The 16,280-nt window shown below is 38.5% G+C and overlaps 1 protein-coding gene across 1 annotated transcript in view; it reads left to right on the top strand.

Annotated features, from left to right (window-relative positions):
* The window catches only part of CPQ (carboxypeptidase Q), a 147,555-nt gene that overhangs the window by 24,170 nt on the left and 107,105 nt on the right, over window positions 1-16,280 (top strand). Inside the window, exon 3 of the mRNA XM_056484106.1 lies at window positions 9,151-9,358. Within this exon, the coding sequence (XP_056340081.1) occupies window positions 9,151-9,358 (208 nt within the window). The remainder of the gene's footprint in view (window positions 1-9,150; window positions 9,359-16,280) is intronic.

Raw genomic sequence — 16,280 nt, 5'->3', positions numbered from 1 at the left:
TTGTTCTTCCCATGACTGGTCCATCCTCCTGGCTCATGGAAATGTCTGGTAAGAGCTGCTCATCACCAGCCTCTGCGGGCAAGAGAATCAGAAGGCGTGCTGTTGAAAAAAGTGCCCGTCCTAAAACTCTCACTCATATCAAGCATGGAATAAAAAATGTATAGTTAGACTATTAAAACCACTGCCTTACCGCTTCTGAGGATTGTCACAGTGCCTTATTCATAAGAAAAAGGGATAGAAGGCTGCCCTAAATTGCATCAGAAATAGCTGAACAATTTCCTTCAGTGAGGGATTATCAGCAGTTCTGATACATCTTGTTTTAGCCGTGAAGCTATGGGAGTATGAGTCATCCTATAATCAAAGTAATGCAACTCAATCTGAGATTCCTGTTGTTACAGTACTGTTGTTACATGGGATCAGACTAGGGAGATCTACTGCTGCTGTGCTGAGCTTTGGCAGAGGTGTTTTAAACGCTGAAGACTGTCCTTCAGATGTGGGCTCTATGATGATTCTTTGGTTCCTTCACAGCTGCCTCTAAAGTGGACTGTGCAGATGATTCCTGAAGTTGTTTGCTTTTAGCTTGATAGTGCATATTTTAAATTCAGTGTTCCTATCAGGGTATGTTTCAAACATATCCTCAGTTTACAAACACTGTCTCAGTACAGCCCAGACAGATCCCTTCCTTGACACTACTGACAGACAGACAGCACATGTTGGACCTCTTGTCTTTTAAAGTCTAGGAATGGAGTTAAGATGAGAGGGGCTGACTCCCCCATCCCAGCAGGAGGTACAGGAGACAATTTCTTGCTTTTTCATCTTCTCAGTTATGCCCTGTGTTCCTCGCTTCCCGTGATTTGGCCCCAGGGTTGTGACTCGAGAAGCTGAGAAAATAGGAGGCATTGGCAGAAACTTAGAACTTGGTGCTGGGCTTGGTGGCCTTTGGTTTCCTCAGAGCTCCTCCTAAAGCTCAGCACCCCAAGCAAGTGCTCTGGAGGGCTCTTCATTAACATGGCAATAGCCTAACAGCAATTAGAAACCTGGCTTTGGATGTTGGAAATTCAGGGTATATTTTCCCTTCTGTCCATGGAAATTCAAACCAGTGTTTTCTTAGAGTGACCCAATGGCTAGAGCACATGCTGAGGTTGGTTACTTTCCATTTCAGCATACACCATGCAAGTGTGGAAAAAATCTGCAACTCTTCAGGGCATGAACAGGAAGCCCTAAATAGTAGCAGTATTTTTAGCTACTGAAAGTCCAAAGCCAGTCTATTGACTCCAGGATACCAGGAGTGTCTCTTCCTGCAGGTCTTCTAACTCATGCCTATGGCATTGAAACCCTATTGGGATGTGCATAGAGCTTTCTTCATTTATTTGATTTTATGAGATTTGCCCACTTTGGCTCAGATACAGAACAGTTGGATGATGTGCAGGAGGCTTTTCAGTACCTTGTGATCTTGTAGATAAAATCCTACTTTCTCCTTCATGACTGGGAAATATGCCAAAATGTCAAGTTCCCAGATTTCATCTGATTTACACAGCAAAAAAGGAGAGTACAGAAAAGGTTAGATTTTTCTATTGAAGAAGAAAAATCCCCAACAGTCTCCAGCTCCAAGTGTATTCCAAGATATGAAGGTGTTGGGTCAAAGAGAAAGTTTTTCCTTCCTTTGATCTCCTTACAAGGAGGGAGTAACTTCACTGCCCGCTTTAGTGATGGAGAGAAAGAAACATGAAACAGAGTGACCTGGATTTCCAGAAATCAGCAGGGACTGAGAACGGTCATTACCTTGAAGAAATGGATTCCTAGGTAACAAACAGGATTGAATGTTAGAAAGTGCTCAGTTTTGGAAGCTAGAGAACTATAGATTTACCATATTTAGTCAATGTCCTTGTCTCATTTTCAGTGTTTCAACATTGGCAAAACATAGAGAGATATATAGAGAGAGACTGTGTTGATTTCTGGTGGTACTGATTATATCCCCCAAATTTGAGGAAAATAGATATAATTGCTGCTTTGAGAATCCCATAATTGAAGGAAAGTAGTTGTTTAGCAGATGTTTGACCATAAAGTATCAAAGAATTCATTTTTTGCATGTGTTTTAAAATGCACTTTTTTTTTACCCTGATGGGTAACTGTGCCCTTTAATTTTAAAGAAATACTGACAAGCAGAATCAAGTTCAGAGCAGCCTGCCCTGAAACATCTCCTCAAAAAAGGAACAGTCTCTGTTTTTTTATGTACTGTTGGTTGCAGCAAAACCAAAGTAATATGATGATGCATTGGCAGACTTTTTCTAGTTTTTGTGTTCAAGTCATGATTTTTTTTTTTTTTTTTTTTGTTTAACTGTCAACATTTGGTCCAGCTGTGCTCTTATAGAAGGTGATAGGAGCTTTGCAGTTAGATAATATGAAAACAGTTCCAGCCTGTTAAGTATAAAATGGGGATAATGCATGTTGTCTTGAAGTTGTTGGTGTGGGCTGTTGCTGTAGGTTCACTGCTTTATTAAACTGGAGATGTTGCTGAAAGAAGTGGTCTGGCTCCAGTCCTGGCTGATGCATTTTGTCCCCAGTGTTGACCCTCCTATTTTATATCTCAGTGGTGAAGTGGATTAGGGAATTCAGCTAGATAAACAAAAGGACAACAGAAAAGATTTTTTTAATGTGTATCAGAGGATTTACCCTTGAGTTGCCAGCATCTTGGATCTCCTGGAAGAAAAGTGATGCTTCTTGAGGGACTTGGGTACCCTCTTGATGAGGGGTTCAGTGCTGAGAACAGGGGTTAGAGAGAGCCATTGGCATGAGAGCTCAGTGCATGGCAGAACCCTCTCTCTTCACTGGATTCCTCTTTTTTCATGTGTGAGGAGCTAGTGATCAACATCTTGAGACTGTGTGCCTCAGTATTGTGTGCCTGGATTGTTTATTATTACTTAGAGCATGCTGTTTGTGGTGTGATAATTATGCTACTGCTTTTCTTGGAACAGAAAAGGTGACATCCGTGAAGGACATCAGACACTGTGATGTTCAGTGGCCCAGCATCTGGGCCAAAAGTTAGTGCAGTGGCATTTCAAGGATTTAGAGAGCAGAAGTAGCTGCATGACACTGAGGTGGCTGTGCTGTCTGGGAGAACATGGGTTCCAGTTGCTACTTTAACCAATGTTCAGGTGAACTGTGTAGATTGCCAATGGCAAAAAATTAAATTTTCTGGTCTTGCCCTTTTGCAGTGTCATTGAGTTGAGGGTGGTTACCTCAAGAATGTTAAGGCCAGGCTGAAGCTATTGAAGGCAGGTTTGAATATGATTTTCTGCATGTAGCGGGTATGCAGACATGGCTGGATGGCAACATTACTTTCATCCCAAGGGACAGCTGGTGGTGTCTGGCACCTTGACTGCTAAGGAGGGAATGGTTGTCCTCAGCACTTCCTGCCTTGGGCACCTGTGGTCTCAGAAACTGCTTTTTGTGGATCTTGGTTTTGGGTGTCTGATTCTCCCTATACACTGCAGAGCAATCCTGGGCTCTGTCCAGGGCTGCTCCTGGGAGAGCCTAACCTTTTGCCCCACTTTCTTGACATCCAAGGCTCTGTGCTGGGGGTTGGGACCAACCCATTTTCTCCTAGGATTTGTGCTGCACAGGAAGCTACATGTTGCTGAAACCAAACTGTTCTAAAGATATCCATTATTTGCTGGAAATTTCAAGTCATATTTGTCAAAAGAGGAACTATTATATAGTGTTTATTTTTCTCTGTGTTGTTAAGGAATGATACAATATGTTTAGTCTCTGTGCAATGCATCAGAACTGAATAGCCTCATATCTTTTTTTATAACTGTCCTATGTAATTTTATTTTCATGAAGTAATTATTTTTGCTGTTCCACAGAGTAGGAAGGTCTCATTGTCTAGAAGTATTGTTCATATTTTACAAAATCCTTCTTCCTGATAAAACCCTCTTCTTCATTCCACAGTTCCCCTAAAATATTTAGTATTTTCTTCACATTATAAGTCTTATATTATTACATATTTATATGTGTTGACAGAGCAAATGTGTTTTTAGGTGTTACCATATTTCAGATTTTCAGTACATGCTAATAATTTTTGAGTGAGAAAAAAAAGTGATGATATTCGTCTTTCATTTGTTTCAGCCTGACACAAAGCCTTAATTAGATGAGGTCACTAGAGACAAAGAATTTGGGCTTGTTTTTCTAAAAATCTAGTTGAAATTTGTGGAGCTTTGCAGGAAAGCTGAACTAATTACTGTAGAGTGTTAGAAAGCAGTATGTTTTTAAGAGAGATATGATAGAAGTTGAAGACGAAAGTGTTTTCTGAGCTGATTTTAGAGGATGTTGAACTTTAAAAAGGGTGTAATGCCAGATCCCTAATCTTACTTAGCTTTGAAGAATATATTTTAATTTTCCCTCCACTCCCCAAGACCTTCTTTCCTTTGACTTGTCCCAACAACTACCTTATCTCCAGGCATACATATCTACCTTTGGTATTGCATGACCTATGCAAAAAAAATTCTAGGTTCTCTGTAACTCTGTGAAAGGAGGTACCTTGTAAAATAGGCACAAGACAGGCTGTATCTGTGGCTGTATCTTGTGGGCTGTATCTGAAAGAAGCAGGGGCATGGTATTTTTAATCTGGAGAAATGTTCAAGTCTGAAGGACAATGGGAATAGCCAGACTAAGGTAAGAAAAGCTTAGGGCTATTGCTTGCATGTGTTTAGGGTCAGTATAGAATACAGTAAACCTTGATGAAGCAGCTTCTGGGCTAAATTAGCTTTGTGGGGAGAGCTGAAATAGAAACAGAGAAATCTGTTGTAGGAGGTGAGGCATGAGAGCAGCCTGACATGGCTGGCCTGTGAGGCAGGGCTGCCATCACCACATGGGTGCCAGGCACTGATTGGGGTGTGTTGTTGCCCCTGCTCTACCATGAGGAACTGTCTTGATTTCCTGATATCCTGCTGCCTGGTTCTGATGGATGGGGAGGCAACATCTTGTCTCCTTGCTGTCATGACTACAGAGGCCAGGACGTTTCAGATACATCTCCTTCCGTTTCAAAATTTCCACTGTTATCAGAAAAATTAGTTGTGTTGATGACTTTTTGTGTTGATACTTCTTTTCCAGCTGTGTCTAAGCTTTAAATTACTGTATTTTAATTGTTTTAATTGCCTTGCCCATCAGCTTATTTATTTGACAGTGGCAGCTTCAGTGCATGTGAATCAGTAGCATCACTGCTCCATAGTGGAATTTGTAGAAGAAATCATAATTCTTACTTTAGTGTGAAGTAAATGAAGTTTAGGAGGTCCATAGGAGTGAGTAGTCTTCTTGCTGCTTTTGAAAAGAATTTTTTGTCAAATTAATGATGACTGCATTTGGCTTTGTATCTGGATCTCCAAGGTACTGATGCTATTACCTGGATAACAAAAGTGAGACTGGGGAAAAAAGAAGAGAGTAAGGCCATAGTTAAGTAATGAGGAAATTGGTATCCAATAAGACTAACAGTGTGCAAATATACTGTTTAATTCTTTCTGGGTTTATTAAATCCTTTTAATATAGTAATAGATTGTAACTCACTTGTTTGAATTTCTGTGTGTTTGTGAACAGAGTGTTTTCTGGGATGGTGATAAATAAAAACGTATTCTGTATGAAATTTCATTTATGTTCTAATAAAGATTAACTAGTTTTTATAATCTGATAATAGGGTGGATTTTCCCTTTTTTATTTCTCTTCACTGAAACCTGTTACTAACACAGACAGGTGCATATCTCTAGATACTAAAAGGACTTAAATATTAGCTACAGTTAATCCTGGGGAGAAGTTATCTTCTGAGGAATCCCCTTCAAACTAATCTACTCTTTGCATCATTGCTGGCAGGTGAACAGCTGTGAGGAGGCAACTCTCTAGACAGAATAGTTCATGCCAGGAATCAGACTTCTTCTATACAGCAGTGTTACACACAGATGATTTATGAGTTTTATATATATATATGTGTGTGTTTGTGTGTGTGTGTGTGTGTGTATGTGGAAATATATATATACATAATTAATCTTGTATTCATCCTGTAACTGATTTTAGATTGCTAATGCATGCCATACCACTTATGCCAACTGGCAGTGTGATCATCAAAGTTGTGACATATTCAAGTTTTGAGATAGAAACATATATTTTAGCGTACAGAGGACTTTGTAAAATATAATTTTGTTGGTAAGTGAAAATTGCCTGCTTGTTCCCACCGTGAACACCCTTCCTATACCTTAATTCTCAGAAAGAATAGTACAATTTGCTGTTGAATATGAGAAATGAGAGGAAACCCATAGTACTACCCAGATTCTTTTGCTCACTTGCCCAACCAAACAATATGTTTCATATTATAAGATCAAATAAATAGTCTTCAGCTTTATACACTCAGCCAAGTTTATCATGTTTGTAATGCTGCTTTCTATGGTTCATGCCCTTTACTAAGCTAATTCCCCAAATACTCTGTGTTCATCTCTTGGACTGTGTGTGTTATATCTTGCTTAAGTAAGCAGGCAATCTGTTTTCCTCCTTACATGGGGTTTCTGAAGAATTCTGTTCAGTAACACACAGCCAATAATATAATGATAGGTGTAAGAAAGACAGACAATACCTTTCAACATGGGAAGCAGAGCCATGAGGCACTGAATTGAGAGGAGATGCTAGGGTAGATTTCTATTAATTTGCTAAAAGGCTCAGTAAGGTGAGACATTTCCAATTTCTAAAGGGAATAACTCATTCTCCTTAAACAGGTAAACTATTGGGATTTTTGTTTCATTTCTCCTTTTGCACAGAAGGTTTAAGGGTGGTTTGTGTATGTGTGCCCACATATTTAAGATAAAAATTGATCTTGTCACTTCAGTTGAAGAATCTGAAATGGTACAAAATGGCACTAAAATACAAGTGAATAACTGAATTAGTCAGAAGCTGTGCAAGAGTGGAGTTTTACATTGTTACAGAAAGCACAGAAAGGAATTAATGCTTTATGTATACCATGCTGCCATTAAGTTAAACTTGCAGAGAGAACGTTTGTTGTGTTTTGTTTTAGTGAAGGATGGCTTTATTTAGCTTCTACATTCAAGGGTAGAGATACTGAGCTAGAGTTTGCAACTCTGTGTTCTTTCCCTTAGCACAAATTCCCAGTAATTCTCACTGTACAGACTCCTGATGCCTGTCATCTAGGAAAGGCCATACATTTCACCATCATATTTCTCAGGAATTATAGATACTTACTAACTGTCTGTAGCTTTCTTAACAAACTTTCCAGAGTTGCTGTTTGTTCATGTATGCAGTAATGCCCAGAAGAGTACACTTCCCTTGACTGACAGTCACCAAGACATGTGTCCTTCCTGTGGCTGCTGCACGATCCAAGTGGAGCACTGGGGAGAGATAATATGAAATAGAAAATGCAGTATCAGCCTACTGAGACTGCAATTTCTCTTGTGGAAAATGAAATTTTGCAGATACCTGGCTTTATTTCCAGTGGCACGGTTTCATACCCAAAATTATCCTGTTGCTGGGATGTTCCTTAGCTAGTTGGCTGAACCTGCCATTAATTACAAGCAGCTGGAGTCTGTTAATATACTCACCTGCCTGCCAACAGCAGCTGCTAATATGTGAAGGTGATTCTTTGATTTGCCTCTCTAAAACATTGCCAGCTTAAGATAAGAATCTGAATAGTTAAAAATTTTATGCCTCTTGCACTACGTTATTTTTGTAGCTAAAAGTCAATTTTGTTGTAGCAGTAAATATCTGTTGAACTCTTAGTGGTACATTCTAATGAAACCAAACCAATGTGGAATGGTTTCTTTCAGGTTTTGAAGTGTAGTTTCATCTATAAAAAGCCATGAGCCTGGGCACACTGATACTAGGAGACATTACCTTCCTGTTTTTCTAAGAGTTTTTCTAGTTTACTGTGGTCTTAAATGCAAGTCTTTGGAATCCTCTAAATAATTCTTATTCCACACACAAAAAACCAACAACCAACCAACCAAAAAAAAAGAGAAAAAGAGTTTTTCAAGGAGAATAATTTTATTATTAAAAACATGATGGTTTCACTTTATTCTGACAAATCCTTGCTGGAGGATTTGTTATTAGTTTCTGTTTCCATTGATGTATTTTGTGACTATTGTATATTGAAATATACAAACTAAAACTTCAGACATCCATTACTTCTTCTATATTTAGAAGCAAATTACCAGCCCATGTTGTTAAGCAGTCTCTACTTATCTCTGTAACCAATCAACAAAACGGAATTTTAAGCATTGTGGTCATTTTAATGAATTACTTCTCAAATGCTGTGAAATATAGTTCTTCAATTAATGTCCTTAAAATTTAGAAGGATTCTCTGTCTTATCTATAACATTCTTTGTTTTTTCAAGTAAGATAAAACTATCTTTCAAACTATTCCAACTATTAAAAACAAAGATCTGGGTGGAATCTAACTTACCATGTATGAATAGTCCTGCACAAGAACCTGCCTGTGTTTTCTGTATCATGAACTGGGAAATGTGGATTCCTGGAAAAAGTCCCAGAAGGAGATCCAATAGAACTGAGAACTAAGAATTGCCTTACTTAAATATGAAGATGGTATTGTTGTTGTTATTATTATTACTATTATTATTATTATTAAGCACATTACAAAATTTGTTGACACAGAGAGCAGAGCTTTAATTTCACTTCATTTATGGATTAAATAATTATATAGGAGTTACAGTCTAAAAATATGGGCTTCCAGCTGTCTTATATTAAACTAAGTTGTTTAGCAACATATCAAAACATTTCCATGAAAAGATTACTATCTTTTTTTTAATTAATCCCATAGGCAGCTTTTGCAAATGTTTTTGTACTATCAGTGATTACAATGAGGCATTAAAACATGTGCAGAGAACAAAATTCCCCCTTCTTGCCCTTCAAGTTATGTTTTAATACTAGCCTGATAGCATGGTTTGCAGAGGTGTGTGTACTTGATCATGGTTCTATCCCATCTATGTAGAACCAATCCCTGATGAAGCATTTCACATAGTCTTTTTCCTTTAATGCTGATTCCCTGAGTTCTACACAGTCCCTGCTTTTCTGCCTGTTAGAAGTGGCCATAGGAGAGCTATAGTAAAGCATTGCTAAAACCACTGTAATGCTTTCTTTCAGGAATTACAGCAGAAGTCATAGTTGTAGCCTCATTTGATGAACTGCACAGACGAGCTCAGGAGGCCAAGGGGAAGATTGTCGTCTACAATGAACCTTTCATCAGTTATGGTGAAACTGTGCAATACAGGTTGCAGGGAGCAGTGGAAGCTGCTAAAGTTGGAGCAGTGGCATCCCTCATTAGGTCTATTGCTTCTTTTTCTATTCACAGGTAAGAATTTTTGTCTTTTTTTCTTGCAACTCACATTTCAATGTTAGTTGAAATGTCACTTCTGGGCAGGCATTTTTGTTCTCTATGACTTAAACATTGCCAGTCATGAGTGGGTGTTTGGTTTTGAAACTATTGGCTTCACAACAGTTCTTTTCCCCCTGTACTTTGTCATTCTTTCAGAATGTTTTCTTTTTTTGTTTCTTGATCCAAATTTTGTATGATATTTGTTTTAAGGAACTTTCTGCATTCTCAAGGCTGCCATAAATATTCTGAGAAGAACCAAAACCAAATGGCTTTGGTAGCAACAGGCTGTCAGTGATGATTTGAACTAATCATTCTGTGTGTTTGACTAGAATGTATGTGTACAGTTTTCAACATATTGTTAATTTTCCTAGCATGAGGCTGACTTGTACTAGATGAATGAGTAATCTGCTTTGAACATAATTATTTAGAGCACTTTAGCAGCAGGGTTTATAATTCTCACACTGCTTTTTAAGTAAGGTATTTGGAAATAATGTTTTTTTTTTTAAAGTGTAAATATTTTTAGATTTCTTAGTACATTATTTGTTTATCCTTGTGGTGTTATGTTACTGAAATTATATATTTTAGTCTTCTGGTTGGTAACAGAATTCCTTTTTTATCTGGGAGTTTTTTTCCAACTCTGAAAGCTTACACTTAAAATACTTATCTATTGTGAAAAATACTAGTTGAGGTATAGAGAGGAAATGGAGAAGGGTTCAGCCATATAGTGGAAGGCTGACAGATGCACACTGTCCTTTAACACAGTATTTTTAAAATCTTCCACTGTTATTGGTGACCTTAATGCCTTCAGTGATCTTTGTGTAGGAGCCTGCTGGCTGTGATGGGAGTTCTGCTCAGGCAGGCCCAAGCAGCAGAGCTGGACTGAGGACTGGATCAGGACAGACCCATCTGCCTGCCCACCATCCTGTCCCTGAGCTGCAGCCTGAGCAGGACTGGCAGGGCTTAAGTGATGCCAGACACAAAGCTTGACTGCTTCAACTCTAGAGCTCTGTTAATAAAATCATTTACATAAGACAACATGAAAGATATCCAGTTTATACAAGAGGTGTTATATTTTTTAACATTCTTTCTTTGGCAAGTACATGTTTAGAGCAATGCAGGGTTGTTTATTCCTCCCCCTAGTTGCTCGCCCAGTAACTCTTTACCCACAGAGGAGTCATTGGCAGTAGCTAATCTGTCCCTGAATGTGTGCCACAATATAATCTGGACTTGTGTTCTGTGTAAGTAACACCATGGCTTCTTTTTGATCTCTGCTCCTAGATTTTCTTTCTGCAGAAGTCTAGACTGGTAGGTCTTTCTTGAGGCTGGAACTGGGAAGTGACTTGGGAGGCATTTTGAGGCATGCTTGAATCCACTTCTTCATGTTCTTCATGTTCTTCTCTCTTCAGAGAGAACTTGAGTGGTCACACCTCAGCAATACAAGTGTGCAGGCTTCTCCATTTGTAATGCTTCAGAGGATCAGAAAAGTCAGTAAAGCCAACTAACTATTGGAACACATGCAGAGAGCAGCTCTGCTGCCTCTGTAGTTGCTTGGTAGCATTTTTATATGCTTGTCCTGGTTTCAGCTGGGACAGAGTTCATTTTCTTAGCAGCTGGTACAGTACTGTGGTTCGGATTCAGCATGAGAATAATGTTGATAACACTCTGATTGATGTTTTGGTTGTTGCTAGGCAGTGCTTACCCTAAATCAAGGATTTTTCAGTGTCTCATACTCTGTGAATGAGGAGCTGCACAAGAAGCTGGGAGGGAGCACAGCCAGGACAACTGACCTACATTGACCAAAGGGATATTCCGTATCATAGGATGTCATGTTCAATATGAAAACTGATGGGGGGAAGGAGGAAGGGAGCTTGGCTGGAAGGGGCCAACCACCATTTGGAAACAGGCTGGGCATAGGGTGATGAGCACTTGCATTCTGCATCAATTGTTTTTCTTGGGGTTTACTTATTTGCTGTTGTTAGGGGCATTTTTGTAATTAAAATTATATATTTTTAAATAATATTTCACTCTAGTTTTTTCCATACTATTTAACTGTTCTTGACAGTCCTCAACCCATGAGTTTCTGTATTTCTTTTTCTGAGTCTTCTTCCCATCACACTCAGGGAAATAATGAGCGAGCAGCTGCATGGTACTTTGTTGCCAGCTGGGTTTGAACCATGTAAATGCTCCACATTCCTCTAAAGAAGTCAAAATTACCTGTTAAAAATGCTTTCTGAATTATGAGGCACTTGAATTCAGATACTATCCAAATTATTACTAGTGTATTTCTTGGTGACCAACAAATGTGATGTTTACCATGTATTTTCTAATACTTACAGTTTTTTAATAAAGCTTATAACATGAACAGATAGTGGAATGTGTTTCAGAAACAGTTAAGGAAAAAAAAAATGGTTTCAAAATAGCCTTATTTGATATCATCAAAGAACATTGCAATCTGTATGCTGATTTTCTGAAAACAGAAGATGATCTGTCCTGTCCCTAGTTAGGGTGCTATGCAGGACTGTTCAATTGAAAATTACTGTATCTTCTGTTTGCTACAGTATTTATGGAAGTGAATTTAGTCTATAATAAAAAGCTTAGAGGTGAGGAGCAGAGGTGGAGACTGAAGGAACTGGCTCTACAGCTACTTCAAGATTGAATGGAAATAGATGCCAAATGCGTATTTATTTAGAAGTATTGAATCCTTAATTGATACTGGGAGCAGAGATGTCATTCCCAAAAGCAATTTCAAATGTAGATGCTGCTATGAAGTACTCTTTTACTGTGTACTTTTTGTACTCTCTTAATTTATCTTCACTTAGGGTTTCTTTGTTTAATATGGAGTGGATTGATTAATGTATTTTTTCCTATAATACAGAAGGTACTCAGGTCCAGTCCCTCCCTTTGGTTACTCAGTGATGACTAGATCTGTTTCTCTTATTTTTTTAACAAGTAGGTATTGCTGTAGGCAGGCTGGATTTTCTTATCTTCGTGCATTTTCCTTTGTTTTCTTCTAATCACCAGCTGTGTGTGTCCTTGTCCATCCTGTGTCCACACAGCAGTGTGCTGTGCTGGATGGACTGTGTGCTGGATGTGGTGCTTCTTATCTGTCAGTGTCTGGAGCACTCTTTGTTCAAGTCTCTTGCCTTTTTAATTGACTGGTGGGAAATACTGCCTTTCTGCAGGGAGTAGTGTGTTAGAAGGGTGAGAGATGAAAGGTAAAAAGTTAATAAAATATTTCTAAATGTTGTGAAAGTAAGTCTTGCATTCTTGCAATTTGTATGCTGCTGCATTGTCAACCAGAGCTTTACTTCTTTGGCCTGTGTGTTTACATGTTCACTGATAGTATGAATAAATGATAATGGGATTGTGGAGTTTTCTGAAACATCCTGAAAGAATCATCTTAGAAGAAAGTATCCTTCTCCTCACACTGCACTATCCCAGTTTCAGGTAAATGAAAGGTGGAATTTCACAATTTTTCCTAAACTATAGCCAGTTTGGTGGATGGGATTTTTTGTTTTATTTCTTTGTTTGAGGAGTTTTGTGTGTTTTTCAACTTTTTCAACCCCTTTTCAACAGGGAACTTCTTATTGTTATTTAGTTACTCTATTTGCTGGAACAATGTAAACCACTTTGTGGTGTGATTTCTAGGTGATCTTGCAATAAGAGTAGTATTGATAGGTTAAAACTAGGTACTGTCATTAACATCCTGTGCTTATTAGGGCTCATTATTAAAGCTTACTTACAAGGCAAAATTGGTGAAATCACAACATGAATTAAATCACTGTTCTTTTGCTGATAGCTTGATGGCTCCTTGTTTCAAGAAATGGCAAGTGGCTGCCACATTGTCAAGGCAAAAAGTGTGAAGGGAATCTTTGACCTGGGGACAGTTTATTTTTCTTTAAGGTGTAGTAGTATAACTATGGAGTAATTAAATACCCTGGGGACTCAAGCATCCCAGTTCTTAATAAGGGCAGGAAGGGATGAATGTCATTATAGTCAGGAAAACTCATTGATATGTTTATACAAGGACTCATGACACTCATTAGTGACGAGTATTTGCTGTTGAGTTTCAAGGAGTGGATTCATTAATTTTGAATAACATTGTTAAGTGAATAGGAAATGAAATTAGCAACCACATATTCATTGACCTGTGAAGAGATGACAGTAGTTACATGGTATTGCAATGTTACCCGGTGGTTGTGTCTTGTGGCATTGCCTGCCTCTTGTGTTAAATGATTCTCTTGCTACTTTATTTGTAGCATGTAAGAGTGGGGGATTTTTATGGAGGAGAAGGTAACTGTAATTAATAGGTGATTGGTGGAAGGGACACCCTCCACTAGACCAAGCTGCCAAAAGCCACATCCAACATGGCCTTGAACACTGCCAGGGGTAGGGCACCCACAACTTTTCTGGGCAACCTGTTCCAGTGCCTCACACAGTCACAGTGAAGGATTTGTTCCTAACATCTAATCTAAATCTATTTTCTTAAGGTTATTTGCAGAAAAGCCATGCTGTGAAATGACAGTGTCTGTAAAGGAGACAGAGGAGTCCTGCAACTTTATTCTAATAAAGGGAGAGAGTCCACTAGGCCATTCCCCTGTGGGGTCTCTCTTGAGGTTTTGGAGGATGCAACCTCCTTTTATCCATTTTCCCCTAAAGTCTGGAAGTTCAGGGTGTCTGGGTTTTGCAGATCCATCAGAAGTTCAGATTGTCTGGGCTCTGCAATAGTTCGTGTGGACCCATTTCTCCTATTACCCTAAAGTGAACTGTCTGGGTTCTGTAACATATTTGGTGGCCTGATTTTCCTGGAGACATTGAGAGCCATTTTCAAGACATTAACTCCCATTTCTCCTAAAGATCAGCAAAACCATTCTGATTGGTTCTTTCAGACCTACTAATTCCTGAAGACATTAACATCCTATTTCTGCTACCATTAGTGAAGACCCCCATCCACTGAGTCTTTTGTGAAGACATAAGTACCCATTTTTCCTATCAGTTTGAAGCCATTCTCCCTTGTCCTATCACTACAGACCCTTGTAAAGTTTCTCTCTGTTTTTCTTGTAGGCTCCTTTTCTCAGTACCAATTTTCTGAAGCAATGGCAATTTGGTGGTGTAATATTTAAACATGGGTATTAGGAGTTAAGAGTAACAGAGCTATTTTTAATGAACCTTCTTAAATAACATGTATTATTGTAATAATTCAACAACATCTATAATATTTGGCCTTTTGTAGAAATGTGGGCACTTACTTATTTTTTTCCTGCTTTAATAACTTAACTGTGCTGAGATTAATGATACATGCCCTTACTGTGGCATAAAATAAGCTGATGGGTGTTCCCAGTTCATAGTGGATGTTTTTGCAGTGAAAATACTCAGTTTACAAGTTATGGTTGAAGTTGAGTAGTAATCTGGATGGCCTGTCCCATGCTACAGCAGGCAGTATTACTGAAGAAATAGTGATGAAAGAACTATTTTCTGCTACCATAGGCTTGCTTTTTCAGAGCAGTTGTTCTGTTTATTAAATAATCAAAGCGAAAGAGGATAGGAAAGGTGTTTAGCTGTAAGGCTCCTGAAATTATTTGACTGTAATAAGCTAGCCATAAATATTTGGGGTTTTTTGTTTCCTAGCTGTACATTTTTGAAACATTTCATAAATAAAGAGGTGTCCTTTAGCTATTGAAATGGTCCAGTGTGTATTCTGCAGTGAACGTACTCTTATGAATCTAAAGCTTTCAGTCAATCCTTCTGTTCTTCAAGAACCACAGATTAGATAATGCCATAACAGCATATCTTGTAATAATAACTCCTTTAAGTGCTCAAGAAAGAAGCAAAATTGAGTGCTTTTCTGAGAACCCAAAAAGGAAGTTCCCAAGAATCCTCAGGATAAATGCCAAGAGCCCTATTATTATGTTTTTTTAGATGCTGCAGAGCCATCTCTCTGATATGCAAGAAATTCAAAAGGGAACATATTACAAGGCCAGAATAGACTAAGTAGTACTTTGACACAATCTAGAAACTCTTAACAAGGAAACATATTTGGTCAAGTTCTTTTCTTTTTGGTCTAAATTCAGCATCTTCTACTTACCTGAAGTAAGTGTTTTCCTTCACTTTTTCTTTCCTTCTTCAGTCTAGAGGTGGTCAAGCTTGTGAAGCTCCAGTAACTCTAATCAAAAGCTTTGTCTGGATGAAAGCTGAAGGCATTAATGGCATGGTGCAACTCAAGATTTATGGCTGAGGTTGTGTAGATGATCCATGTCAGTACATCTGGCATAAGGCTATCTCATGGAATGTCTGTGAATTTGAAAACCATTTCTTTTCCATTGTATTTCCATTATCTTAATTTCCCCTTTTCATTATCTCACTTCATTTATTTTCTCCTACCATGTATAGTCATGGATACCTTTTTGTATATAAATTGTTTTCCTTTTTATTCCTTATGGCTTGTTAGACAGATCATCAATTTTCAATCTTGCTGATGGTGTGTGTGCATTAGTGGCATTTTTCAGCTCTCAGGTACTATCACAGGGACTTTTTACCACATCACCTCTTCCAATGCTTGGTCTGCTGCCTTTGGTTCCAGACATGAGAATTTCTTGCTGAGGAGATAATCTTCCTTTCCCTAAAACTCCATGTCCAAGAAAAGTAAGGGCTTATTCACATGAGTAGTGACAGATTCAGCTTCCTCTTCTTGCTCTGCCTTGTTTTCTGAATTCTAGGATGATACAGTAGTTTTGCTAGGATTTCTTTTGCTGTTTGGTTGGCTTTTGTTTGGTGGGTTGGTTTAGTTGTTTGGTTTTGGTTTTGTTTTAATAGCAAAGAGATTAATTTGGCCCTTAAAATGGATGTTCTGTCTTTGAAACAGTGCCTTCCTATTGTGTCCTGAGCCCTGAAGGCTCCT

Source organism: Oenanthe melanoleuca, chromosome 2 (assembly GCF_029582105.1).
Source record: "Oenanthe melanoleuca isolate GR-GAL-2019-014 chromosome 2, OMel1.0, whole genome shotgun sequence".
NCBI lineage: Eukaryota > Metazoa > Chordata > Aves > Passeriformes > Muscicapidae > Oenanthe > Oenanthe melanoleuca.
Note: the sequence above shows the minus strand (reverse complement) of the source record. Positions and strands in the feature narration are given on the sequence as shown.